This window comes from Apium graveolens, chromosome 5 (genome assembly GCF_009905375.1).
Source record: "Apium graveolens cultivar Ventura chromosome 5, ASM990537v1, whole genome shotgun sequence".
Taxonomy (NCBI): Eukaryota; Viridiplantae; Streptophyta; class Magnoliopsida; order Apiales; family Apiaceae; genus Apium; species Apium graveolens.
In genome coordinates, this window is record NC_133651.1 from 1,407,169 (window position 1) to 1,421,517 (window position 14,349).

Genomic DNA, 14,349 nt, shown 5'->3' on the forward strand with positions numbered 1-14,349 from the left:
ACCCCGGACACTGCTTTTACTTTATGAAGGGTGATTATGTGATTTTAAGTCGAGGACAGAAAAACGAAATATATAATAAAACATTATAATCCCACTGTAACAAACGTCCGAATTTTCAACTATAATATGATTGTGGAACAAAAAAAAACTAAATAAATAGTCATTTTTATTTCCAGATCGCATAACACAGAAAATATTCAAATTTTTCAATTTAAAAGATATTACAATGACATCTAAAAAATTCTAACTTACCCCAATTGTGAAACTAGTAGCATAATAGTTGACCTTCACGTAAACATCATCTACGTAGGCATCACCTATAGTTCATTGTCATTAATTGATATTGGAATAACGGATACCTCAAAATATGAGTTATTTTTTATGAAAGGTAAACTTTTGCAATATCCACCAACGTCTCACATCCGATGTAAGTATTACAGATCTCCCAAAATATCATATAAACATCTCTCAAAAAAGTTATCGAAATTCACGACAAATTACACAAAAACATCAAAATATAACAAACTGATATCAAAATATAACAAACTGATATTGTTGTTTGTGCCCAAAAAGATGGGTACAAACAACAATTTTGATAAAAGGTACTCAACAAAATTTTATCAAAATAAAATTAAATATCGTTTTATTGAAAAAACATGTAAATACAAAAGAGTATGAAAGAGCGAAGGGGAAGAGAGGAAGGATCGAAAAGTGGAGATAAGACAGCTAGAATCCTAAATATGGGAGTCGACTCTCAAAATCCTCGACCTCCTTTCAAAATAGCTAAGTTCTCGAGTCTTACGAAGGGTTGAGCAAAATTTCTTCAAGTTAATCAAAATAGGTCAATCTAGACTGTCCAAATCAAATTATACAATTTGCGGTTTGATTTTAATTTTTATATTCAAATCGACCAAATTAAGTGAACCAGTCCGAATATGTAAATTGAAATGTTAATATGCCATACCCCCGTCAATTGAATAATATAATATGGGGTGTGACACTAAGATCAAGAAAAGTATAATTAAAACGAGAAAAAGTAAGAAATGTGAGTAAAGTGGTAAGGCCGGTTAATATTGAATGTATAAAATGAGTGTATTATATAAAGTAGTTTGAATTTTATATTATAAAACTTTTTAATAATTGGAAATGTGTATAATTTAGAGGAACGTCCCAAAAAGAAAATTATATAAAATTAAATCGAACAGAGGTGGTAGTATATAACACGTGCGAAATACAACTGTTTTAGCATTATATATTACTAGTATATGACTCGTGCTATGTACGGCTGTTTTTATCATTATATATTATAAATTATAATTTTGATATTACTTGTAAGATTTGATCTTATATTACTTAATAATTTTTAAATTATATCTATTTTAATTTGACGGCTCTATATTGAGCGACCAGGACCAACAACAAAACTTTCAATATTTCATCTTTAATATAATAATATAGACAATTGATGGACTGACGTAGGCGTCTGAGACAATTGATAGGCGAGATAGAATTCCCCGCGTCTGCGTGTGTTTGTTTTTCTGGTCAAAATATAAAGTTACGTTTTAATTTTAGGTGTCTTGTTTTAAATATAATATAAGAATATAATATAAGTGTCCTATTTTAAATATAATAGAATTGATAGACGAGTAATTTTAGGTGTCTTGATTTAAATATAATATAGAAATATAATATAAGTGTCCCATTTTAAATATAATAGAATGACCAATAACCAACAACCAAATTTAAATATAATAGGAATATAATATAAGTGTTCTATTTTAAATATAACATAATTGATAGACGAGTAATTTTAGGTATCTTGTTTTAAATATAATATAAGTGTCATATTTTAAATATAATAGAACGACCAACAACCAACAACTAAATTTTCAATGTTTCATTTTTAATATAATCGTATAGATGAATAATAATTTTTAATATGTTGTTAACGCGATTCAAACTTTTCACCCCAATATTATATCACGAGTTCATTCGGTCTCATCAATTTGATATGAAATGTCTAAGAGCCGGGGATCGAGTGACCAAACGACTCAAAAAATTCGAAACCCGAAATTTGATCTGATCCGCAAAAAAGGCCGAAAAATTCAAACAGGAAAAAAATCCGGTCCGGTTCGGCCCGGTCCGCGGGCCTTAAATGAGCCTCATTTTTCTCGAAAATCCGGTCCGGCTCGAAGCCCGGATTTAAAAAAGTCTGGATTAAAGTCTGGATCGAAAAACCCTCGGATAAAAGTCCGGTTCGGCCCGGATAAGAACCCGAGTTTTTTGAAAAGCCCGATTAAAAAACCGATTTTTATATATAATTTGAAAATATACAATACTTTTTATGATTTTTAAAATAATATATCATAATATTAGAAAGAATTAAAGTATATATGATTATTTATACATTATATTAAAAATAATTATTTATTTCGGTGTCTAAACTACTCTATCTGATATATGAAAATATTATTTTCTTTGGTATTTAATCTACTCATAATTCGAGTTATAAAATATTAAAATATTTTTTTAATATATAAATAAAAAGTCTGGATAAAACCCGGTTCGTCCCGATCCGCCCCGACTCGCGGGTCTAAAACGGGTCTTATATTTCTTAGGAATCTCGGCCCAATTTTTAAAAAAGCCCGGCCCGATACGTTTTAAAAAAACGGGTTTTTTAAAGCCCGGATCAAGCCCGGTCTGATGAACTTTTTGTGCATCTCTACAAACGACTACCACCAAATTACCTAAAATTAAATGAAAACAAACTTTTAAGTGATAATGAATGGAATTCTTAATAACAGATCAGTTCGGGTCACCTTTGAATTGTGCAGGTTGTGTTTGGTTCATTTTCGGGTTTTCTCCCCGTAAATCGGGTTATGAATTGAGTCGGGTTCGGGTCGTGTCCAATATTGCCGCCCATCCTATTCTCGGAACCTATCTTTCAGCAGCATCACATGGAATCTGGAATCTGTGTATGCTACATTTCCTGGTTTAAGTTGAAAACTTCATAAAGCAGTCGTGAATTGTAGTCATGCAAGTCATTCTCTTACTTGCTTATACAAAGTGTGCAATTTGGTTTCATTATTGCAGCTATCTTAGGCTTCTACTATAACGATTCCAGCTTATATATAAAAAGAAAATTACATTCTGTTAAAAAACTAATTTTTGAAATTCATTTCTAACCTCTGGCGGTAATGAACAAACACATTTTTTTTGTCATGAAAGAGTTATAAACATAAAAACAATCACGACTTATAAAATAATTTAATATATGGACTAAAATCATGGTATAGAAATTATACAATTTTTAAGAATGGTTTATGTATGAATTAGGGATTAATCGATAAATCGGGGATTAATCATAGGGATTAATGGAAACAAAAAATTGATATATTTAAATATTTTAATAATATTTAAAACATTTACCTTATTTATTATGAATTATATAATTCAAAAATGATTTGTAAATATGAATCGGATTTCAAAAATTAAATCGATCAACTATTTTTTAAGGATTAATCGGCGATTAATCGGGAATTTTTAGAATACCGAGAATCTCCGATAAATCAATTAAAAATATTCATATATAAATCACTCGATTTTTTAAAAAATTATCAAAAATTACAAATCGGTAACTCAATCAATTAATTACGATTTCTGAAACGCAATTACAACTAAAATAACAAATGACCACCGTGATCTTAACTAAAATTATATCTCCTTCTATATATTAAAGGGCAACCAGGGGCAAATTGAGCTATTTTAATAGCTGTAAGATTACTAGTTTACCCTTTTATTTTCAAAAATTACAAAAATGACACTCTTATATAATTTAAGCTAAAATTAAGAAAACTTGTTTATACAATGAGATTCGAACCAACGACCTTCTATTGTCAAAATACATTAATATGTGATTTTATATCTATTTATGTGATTTTAAATACATTTTTATATGTGATTTTATATGCATTTTTATGTGATTTTAAATGCATCATTAATATGTGATTTTATATGTATTTATGTGATTTTAAATGCATTTTTATATGTGATTTTATATGCATTTTTATTTGATTTTAAATACATCATTAATATGTGATTTTATATGTATTTATGTGATTTTGAATGCATTTTTATATGTGATTTTATATGTATTTTTATTTGATTTTAAATGCATCGTTAATTGTTTTAAATGAATTTGTAGGAACGATATGCCGCCATTCTCGAGCGCATGCCCGTGGAGTTTACACAAACGGGTGATCGGGATGAGTCGTGGGATTGGTGGATGGAAGCCTTGGAGGTCCCCCAAGGTACAAGGCCGAAAAAGAATTATGTGGTGGGGTTCCCCAATGCTCGGGCCACCGATCTCTTGCCTACATTTGCTACCCGGTACCGAGATTCCACACGAAATGAAGTCGACTCATCTTCATCCGCTCCAAGACAACGTGAAGCCATCCCCGACAATGTATATCTTCCATCGTGAGGAATGTGCTTACAGAGATCCGTGCTAATCCAAATCGGTTTGTTCGCCAACTTTCCGATGCGGAGATAGCTACATTCGCACGTACCGCTCTCGAGGCCTCTGATCCATCCTCCGATCATACCCAAAGGTTGCAATGGAATAACCTTATTGATGGCGAGATCGTGTATAACGCGGGCTCCTTGATTGAAGATATCGCTCAAAATAACCTTATTTGTTTCATTCACATGTAAATTTTGTTTCTTCCTTTTAACTAGTTTAATTAAACCTGTGTATCTAGGAAAACAATCGGCGTGCTATGGAAGTCGATAAGGATTACACGTCCGAGGATGAGACCTCCGATGACGAGGACTTTGATGATGGCGGCGGTGATGGCGGTGGATCGTCCGATGTTGATTTGTCGGATTAGTTTACATTGATCGATTTTAAGTTATTGTAATTTGATGCTTATGGGATGTAATATAATATGTTGTGATGGTTTGATACTTTGTCGGTTATTTAGAATTGAATATAATGATGTAATAATACGGTTTAATCCTCCGGTTATTGGAGTTTGTGAATGTTTGTGTTGGATTTAATTACTATGGTTTAATTGTAAAATTTACTAGTTTTTGCGAATAATTTTGAGTAGTATAGTTTAATGATTATCATTGTTGTTTGGTTGTGATTGGATTGGATTTGTGATTGGTTTGTGTATTGATTTGGTTTGGTATACAAGAAACCTGTAATTTTTTTTAAAAATCAGATCTTAAAACCAACCGAAAATAGGCATAACCGACCACTTTTGACCATTACAAAACCCAGAAAACCGACCGTCAAGGGACATAACCGACCACCTTCTTCATAAAACATTTTTAAAAATCTTATTAGATAAAGAACATCGTCTCATTCAATCATAATTTTTTTCATTATTTTAATTTTAGAGTAAATAAAATGTTGCTTTACATTATTTATTTAACGCCGTTTTTTTTTAATTTTCGTAGTTGAACTTATATTATATCTCCTTATATATATTAAAAGAGGATTAGGGATAAATTGAGACATTTTAATGACGGTAAAATTATAATTTTGCCCTGTTATATTGGAAAATTATAAAAATGTCATTTCTCACACAATTTTTTGTTAAAAATAGGTATATTATTATATCTACTAAACCCTAAATCTCCTACTCAAAAACTTAATGTTAGTGCGTGCTACATATATTGTTGAGTTTATATTAAAATTTTCATTAGATGAGCTACATCCTTTTTTTAACAAATTCTTTTTTATTACTTTAATTTTCGAGTAAATAAAATATTAGTTTATATTATTTATGTGTCTCATTTTTATTTAGTTTTTGTAGTTTTATTATGAAATTTTAAAAATGTCATCACTTCATATTTTTTTCACTCACTTCACATTTAAAAATTCTCTTAGTCAACCTGATAACTTTTTATATATATATTTTATTAAATAATTTTTTATAAAAACAATATTTAAAAGAATTATAATAATTTTAAAATAATCTATAATTTTATTGATCAACTTTTTTACATTATGATATAATATATATTTTTAATTTGTCATTCATTTAAATTACAAATAAATTTTAATATAATTTGATATTAAAAATATGAGATATAATCAATGTTTCTATATATAACGAATTAGTAGACTGCTATTTATTTAAAAAATATATTAAAAATAGAAAAAATATTATTTTTAATTATTCCCTGCATCCCCTCGAGAAGCCCTCTGGCGGGGATCGGTGATAAAAAAATTTCCGTTTAGTATTCAAAGAAAAACAAGTAAGACAATTTAATGAAAAGTTAAAATAATCACACATTTATCCGTGGTTAATTAAGGAGATGAGGTCACGTGACACGACACTTAAACAGTAAACTCACACGTGACACTAGGGGTGAGTATCGGGTGAAATAGGCGGGTTTAGAGCTGATAACCATCCAAACCAAATTTAACGGTTTTACATTTTACTTAACCATTACTGTAACCATAACCGTTACTGATATAACCAAACCACCCAAACTATAAGGGTTCGGGTTGGACGGTTTCCGTTTAAATCTTTAAGAAAAAATATGTGCATATATTTACTAGGTAAAAAATTTAATAAGTTAATAAATTATCAACTAAACAAATTCATTATGTAATAATTTGGATTTTTTAACTTAAATATGTAACATTCAAGTGCACTTAACATAATATGGATTCAACTACTTATAAATATTAATAATTTATCTAATATATGTATCCTTAAAATATATAAATAAAATATTTTAATAGATTCGGGTGGTTTGGATATAACGGGCGGTATAAAACACAAATCCAAACCAAACCGTTATTTTTCGGGTTTTGGAAAAATGAAACCATAACCGATTTAAACCGTTACAAAACCATTAAATTTCGGTTTGGGCGGTTTGAAACGGTTGGTTTGGACGGTTATGAAATTTTTTGCTCACCTCTACGTACGACTTCAATTCTTACATCCACATGCACGCGCTGTGCAGAAAACTCACGCGCCACATAAGTGAGATATTAAAAAATCAATAATACACCAGTTGTGTTGTGCAAAGAATATGGGGCATGTCCAATTAGTGTGAGAAATCTCTCATCTTTCAACCAGCTTAACTTAACCCATGTTTGCAGAGACAGTTGGCTTTCTTTACTTCAATTTTTAGTCAGAAAAACATCACACACATACATACTCCCTGTCTGAAAGAGAGAGAGAGGGAGGGAGAGAGAGAGAGAGAAGAGAAAGAGAGAGAGAGAGGAGAGAGAGAGAGAAGGAGAGAGAGAGAGGGAGAGAGAGAGAAAGAGAGAGGGAGGGAGAGGGAGAGAGAGAGAGAGGGAGAGGGAGAGAGAGAGAGAGATTTTATGTTTTTAATGAGTAGGGGATTATGAAAAGTTGGGTATCAATGAAAGGGGAAGGAAAGATGGTGTTCAAGTCTAAACTGAAGTGGGTTGGTTTAGTTGGGCTTGTTCTGTCTGCTTTTTCTCTTTGTACACATTTTCTCCTGGCAAGATACACTGATGATGAGGGGATTTCACAGTACCAATCTGCTATTACTATCTTTTCTTGGAGACCCATGTTTGAGAATGCAGATCTGTCTAGCTTGGTAACTAGTACTATATTTCAATTAAAGATCTAATCTTTTGTTTCTTTTTATATTTTCTTGATGTATTTCAATCACATTATGATCTGTGCAGTGTCTCAGCACTGTAAATCTGGTGACTTTTGCTTTCTGTTTGAAAATTTTAGTTATTTCGATTGTGATGAAATTAGTCAATAATGCCTTGCATAGTTGTATGCATAGTGCGAATGAACTTATATTGAGTTATTGACTGATTGTAAATGGGTGAATGAGAGTTCGAGGTTAAGAGAATATAGGTACAGGAATGTTTAGAACTTCTTTTGTTTTGGTATTATTCTTCCTTCAGTGGACCTACATTGAAACTTAACTGGAGAAAATGACATACCTCCAAAAATTGATGGACTTATTATGTTTGACCAAAAATGATTAATATCCTTAGCATTACAACTTAGCCTAGGGGATAGCAAGTAAATGTAATTATTCAAACCGACTATCAACCCTAAAAAATATTAGTAATCTGTTTTTGTTTAGGGATAGGGGTTCGAATCGGTGTCATTTTGTTTTTTTAAGTAGTCATTACTATATTTTACTTCTTGCCCCAATCACAAGACGTCTCAAATTATTAACTTAATTTGGAAACCCAAAGATCTTCCTGAATTCCCTCTTCTTGTTTATCAGAAACCGCTGTATAGAAGACTTTGGGGTCCAGTTAGGAGACTGGAATCTTTACATCCACATGCTAACCCAAGAGGGAATTATGCAGGTATATTGCTACTTTTGAGTTATGTGTATGGCATATTTGTATTATGATCCTTTGATTGTCTGGATTATCTACAGCACCTCTCAAGAAATTCATCGTGGTTTAAGTTTAATCACTGTAATTTGTTGAACAAAAGAAAATTGTCATGTTGGTTATTCGCCATCAGAAAATACATACTTATAATTAGTCTCTTTTCTCAAGGGGTAAGACCGGAAGATACTCTCTCATCTTATCTTTAAAATATTGATCCCGGCAAGTTATATAATTTCCTTGTGATGTAGTCCATTTATTACCTAAATAAAACTTGCAGACACTAGTACATATAATTGGCATAAATAGATGCTATATGTATACAGCAATGCTGAAATTAACAACACCTACTTTATGAATACTAACTCTTGTTTGAAAATCAGTTGGACACATGGAAACGAGAATGGGGAATGAGAGGGGGGAGGCTGGGGGATGAGAATAAGTGCTTGTTTGGTTTGCAATGAGAAGTTACTTTCTATATAAGTTGCATTGCCTATATAAATCGTAATGCGTTGTAAGCATGATGATGTGTTTGGTTGTTATTTAGGATCTCACTTCCCATGGGAATTGTAACTTACCAGGGGGAAGTTACTGAATGCTGAACAACTTCCTATGTTTAATGGAAATTCAGAATGCTAAGGAACTTCCACTGCTCTTTATCATGTTAAACACACAACTCCATGAAATGCACTGATTTCAACTTCCGAGGTATTTTAGAGGTCAACCGAACAAGCAGTAAGAGTTATTTGGAATTCTAAGGGGCATGTATAAAATTATTTTCCAGTTCCAACCAAGTAAATCCATCAAACCAGTTTTCACATGGGAACAACATTGTGATTCTCAGGAAGTAGGAACAGGATGAAACCTGAAATATTATGAAGTGTGAGCTAAGTTGGCCCTTAGATATCCAAGGTGTTTAAATTAATGTGTCCGTTTTATGTTCCTAAAGGACTTATCGTTCTCATCCTGATTGGGTATGATTCTTAGAAAATGTTAAACATAATCTTATGGTGAGGCAAAGTGTAGAATGTGTAAAGGAAGTCGATCTTCTGTTGTTAGGGTGTGGTAATGGGAAACTCATATGACCCATTCAAATGGGCCAGTTTGTCCTTTTTATGGGGTATGAGGTGGCGATGGCGAAAAACATATATTTCCGGAAAGAATATGGGCTGGTTTGTGATTTATTTAATCCCTGAAGATTGTGTGTGTACAAAAGCAGTATAGCAAATCAAAATTACATGAAGTTTAACTTGTAATAAACTCCTTATTGGTCAAGCCTGTGTTGGTTCAGTCCTTCCTACTAATTATTTAACATTTGTGAATGAGTATATTAAGCGGGCCTTTCTATGAGGTGGGTATGGCTGGGGGCTGAGATCCCCATCTGTTGATTCATTTGTAATTAGTCACGTGGCGTGCTATAAGAAAGAAAATCTATAGATAAGTTAAGACACAGGAGTTTACACCATTTCCTATATAAAGAGTTCACGAAAGTTAATTTCCACATGCATAATTTACTGATACTGATGCATCCTTAAAATATTGTTGTACAGTTCCCGTTTCACAAACAAATGGATATATATTTGTTAGAATTCGAGGCGAATTTCATGAGATTAGGAACTCGGTAAGTATACTTCACTCAAGTTTAATACTTTCTTTCGGTTTATGCATATTATTATTATGCCTTAAAAATGAATATTTGTAGATTAGTGATGTTGTAGTCATATCTCGGCTTCTCAACGCAACTTTAGTCATTCCTGAGATCCAGTCGGCTACTAGTAGTAAGGGTATCAGGTATGTGAAATTATTACCTAATATAAAGTTATGTGATACAATTTGATGATAAAGAACTTCCTAAGAACTGTAGTAGGTCTCATTAGCTTACTTGTTCATACTACATGCAGTTCGCAGTTTAAAAGTTTTGCCTATCTATATAATGAGGATCAGTTCATGGCTGCATTAGCGAAAGACGTAAACATTGTTAAAACTCTTCCTAAGAATCTCAAAGGAGCTAGGAGAAAGAAAGAAATTCCTACATTTAATGTGCCACACTCTGCTTCGCCGTATTTTTATCTCCATCATGTTCTACCGGTGTTAAACAGGCATTCCGTAGTTGAACTTGTTGTTTCAGAAGGAGGATGCTTGCAGGTAATGTGAATTATGTTGTTCCTTTTGATACTTATTACTTGTCTATATAATGTTATGACATTAGCAAAATATATGTTATAGCAGTAGCAGCATATGCATGCGACAAAAAGGCATACTCCTTGACGTATATTGGTTTTGTTGAGTATTCTCGAGGAATTTGTTAGTGGGGGCATGGTTTCTATCATTTTTTACCTTCTCTCCGCTGGTCCTGCCTTAGTGTAGAAGATATCATTATTTAATTCTTCTATTAGCTTAATATTGAACAAAAACCGAAATTATTGTGCTAAAGTGTTATAAATATACGAGTATACTAAAGAGAGTTGAGGGAGGAAGAAGTGATTTTCATACATCCCAAATCAAGCACTTACAAAAGCCTTATATAGGCTATATGTTGTAGACTTGCAGGTTACATGGAAAATGAATTCCTAAAAGTCTCAAGTACATAAAAGGCCAAGAGTCATCCAAAAAATATTTTACAACACTATATATCTAGATCTAATTCCGCGTTGCTAATATTATAAATTTCTGACTTTATGAGGAAAACTTTATAAAATAGATATATACCACAATCTACGACAGAATTGAGGAAGTGACTGGTTGCGAGTGACTTTCCAAATAGGATACTAGCATAGTTGTGCATACGGATATAGATTTGTGTGATTAGATAATTGCAGAGTTCAAATTCCATCAAATGCGTTTCAATAGGTGTAAGCTGGGTTCGATATTCAATTTGAACCTAATGCTTTCATGTTGATTCTAGACTATAACATGATTGTTATTTCTTAAAACTATTATCACGTCAAAAGCACATTTACAGTGTAACCTCTCATTTTTTATGATCAGGATGATGCTAATTATAAGAGATAAAAATTGCTGAAGTTATACTAAAGTCTTTGTTGCATATTGTTTCATAGCATTGTGTCATTGACTAATTAAGTGTTTTGGCACATGTTTAAGTCGCAGTTGCTTTAACTGATTTATACTAGGAAATAACGTGTTCTTATAATCATAGTGTTTCAACCTGATTTACTTTCTAAAACTAAAATATATTTCAGATTACTTTGCGATGACCGTCATCTTAATGTTCCTAAATACACAAGTCAGATAATCATCTGGGCTTATGATTCCTAGAGCTGAGTAAACAGTTTAAATGTATGGAAATTTAGAATATTCTTCAATTGGATCTCACCTATTAATGATTCAAAGACATGTGTTTGCAAGATAATAGTCATTCGAGTCTGTCTTCTTTCACTTGTGGATTTGTGGTTTAATTAAGTTCATGTGTCTATCGGTCTTGCTCTGTTTAATTATTACATGGATATATCTTTCTTCCTTAAAGAACATAGAAAGGTTCCCTTATCCGTGATGATTGTGACCTTGTCTGAATCTGTTTTAGGCAGTGCTTCCTCCCCATCTAGAAGATTATCAGAGGCTTAGATGTAGGGTCGCTTTTCATGCTCTAAGATTTCGGCAGGAGGTCCAGGAGCTGGCAACTAAAATATTAAGCAGGTCACAAATTTGAGCCACCTTCTGGCATGCAATTTTATGTTCTCTGGAGTTTGTATGCTTATATGTTTTCACTCTTCAGATTAAGGGCTACTCGTCGTCCATTTATTGCCTATGACTTGGGGATCACCAGAGATGTGTTGGCGTATTATGGTTGTGCTGAACTCTTCCAGGTATCTGCTTGATTCTGAATAGATGATTGTAAAATTTCAATACCAAATTACATGAAGCTTATCGAACTTCCTATGTTGTTATCAAGGATGTACACACTGAACTCATTCAGCACAGACGAGCGTGGATGCTAAAACGTGGAATCGTGAAAGGAAATCTTACTGTGAATTCAGAAGATCAGCGGCATAATGGGTCTTGTCCACTTATGCCCGAAGAGGTAACGATGCAAAATCTCTCTCTCTCTCTCTCACACACACACACACACAAAAAAAAAAGATGATCTATCTATTGTTTGAAGGGGATGGGAATGATGAGTGTGGGGGCTAATTTTACACTACATTATGTATTATATATCAATTAATGCAATCAAGACGTTGTTAATGACAGGTTGGTATTCTTCTTCGCGCTTATGGTTACTCATGGGACACAGTAATTTATGTTTCTGCTAGAGAAGTTTTTGGTGGTCAAAAGAAGTTAATTCCCTTACACGCCATGTTCGAAAATGTCGTTGATAGAACCTCCCTGACCTCGGCATGGGAACTGAATAAAATCTACGGCCACGAGCCTAACCTTGTTGACAAATATCCTAGACCTCCACCTTCTGCAAAGGAAGAAATAAAATTTGAAGCGTGGAAAACTTCAGGTCCTCGTCCACGTCCACTTCCACCACCTCCAGCACGGCCCAAGTCCTACAACATTGAGGGTTGGTGGGGCTGGGTGGCTGAGAGTGATAATGAGCCTGAGACTACTGTTATGGAATTAAGGACTAATGCCCACAAACTATTATGGGAGGCAATAGACTACACTATATGTGTTGAAGCTGACGTTTTCATCCCGGGATTCGATAGAGATGGTAAAGGACACCCTAATTTCGCAAGTTTGGTAATGGGGCATAGGCTTTACCAATCTGCTGCATCAAAAACGTTCAGGCTGGACAGGTAACTCATTATCATACCTTTCTAAGTAAGTGTTTGCAATTGTAATTATTTGTTGGGACGTGGAGGTGAGAAGGGTTCTAATTATATTGAAGTGTCAAATTGATACCATGTGTGTCAATTTGCTTGCTTATATACCTTATAAGATGCTTGAACTTGTTTGGGAGTCACGTCAACTTGCTAATATGCTAATGTACTTGTATAATTTTGTGCTTCCAACACAGGAAAAAAGTTGTCGAGCATATGGAAGAAATCCGAGACCATTTATATGAAGCCAATCATACATGGATAACATCAGTACGCAGACACCTGAGAAAAAGTATCATTGATGGACTAGCAGAAGAATCCACAAAATCAAAATCATTATCTTTTCTCTCATTCCCTATTCCTGAATGTTCTTGCTTGAGACCTGAAAACGAAACATTGAACTATTCTTCCAGTCCTTCAAATCCCTCTCAATTTCCAGCTGGCCTTGGAGTAATGCACCCTTGCCCTTCTTGGATGAACAATACAATCTCATTACCAAATGACAAAGAAACTGATGAGGATCTTGATGATGATGTTACCACGTCTCAATTATTGTTCCGTAGCAGTAGTGAGAATCACGAAGGTGATGGCGAGGAAATCAACACCAAAGAAGACACTCAAATGGAAGATCAAGAAGAACTTGAAGGTGGTGAGAGCTGAGGAGAATCTAATTTAGAAGCAAACTCACCATGGACTTCTCTTTTAGAAAGTGTGTACATATAATTTGGTTTATTACGAGTTAGTTATTGCCATGGTTAAAGAGATCATTATAGCTTCAGGTTCAACAGTTGGTGCAACGTTTATACAACCAACAAATAACTCCTTGCCCTTAAAGCTTGATGAAGCCGGTTCATATCAATCTTGACAAAGTCACAGTTAGTATTCTCATTCCAGATTCTCCTAATAGTTTCTTAACAAAATTTTGGTAGAATGTAGGATGACATATTGGTGATATGTTTACGTTGGTTAATGTTGAACTACATCCGGGCTGTATCTAATTATTTATTTAGGACATCCTGTCGTATGTGCTAGAGGATTGTGTCGTTCATAGGTTCCTATATGTACGCACTGATTGTTGGTAATCCCTGGTGAAAACACTTGTTACTTGACTCATATTCTGTCCACTGGGTGTTACATCAATATTCGATAGTGTTTTTTTATCTTTAATATATTAATTATGGTGTTCATTCTACAACATTGCTACTG

The 14,349-nt window shown here is 33.2% G+C and overlaps 1 protein-coding gene across 1 annotated transcript; it reads left to right on the forward strand.

Annotated features, from left to right (window-relative positions):
* Nucleotides 1-7,036: 7,036 nt before the first annotated feature.
* On the forward strand, nt 7,037-14,340 carry LOC141661873 (O-fucosyltransferase 27-like). Its single transcript, XM_074468888.1, has 10 exons — nt 7,037-7,593; nt 8,248-8,332; nt 9,910-9,980; nt 10,062-10,150; nt 10,261-10,504; nt 11,901-12,013; nt 12,093-12,183; nt 12,270-12,398; nt 12,569-13,119; nt 13,341-14,340. The coding sequence occupies exons 1-10, from the start codon at nt 7,375-7,377 to the stop codon at nt 13,801-13,803; spliced, it is 2,055 nt and encodes a 684-aa protein (XP_074324989.1). The 5' UTR covers nt 7,037-7,374; the 3' UTR covers nt 13,804-14,340.
* The last annotated feature ends 9 nt before the right edge of the window (nt 14,341-14,349 follow it).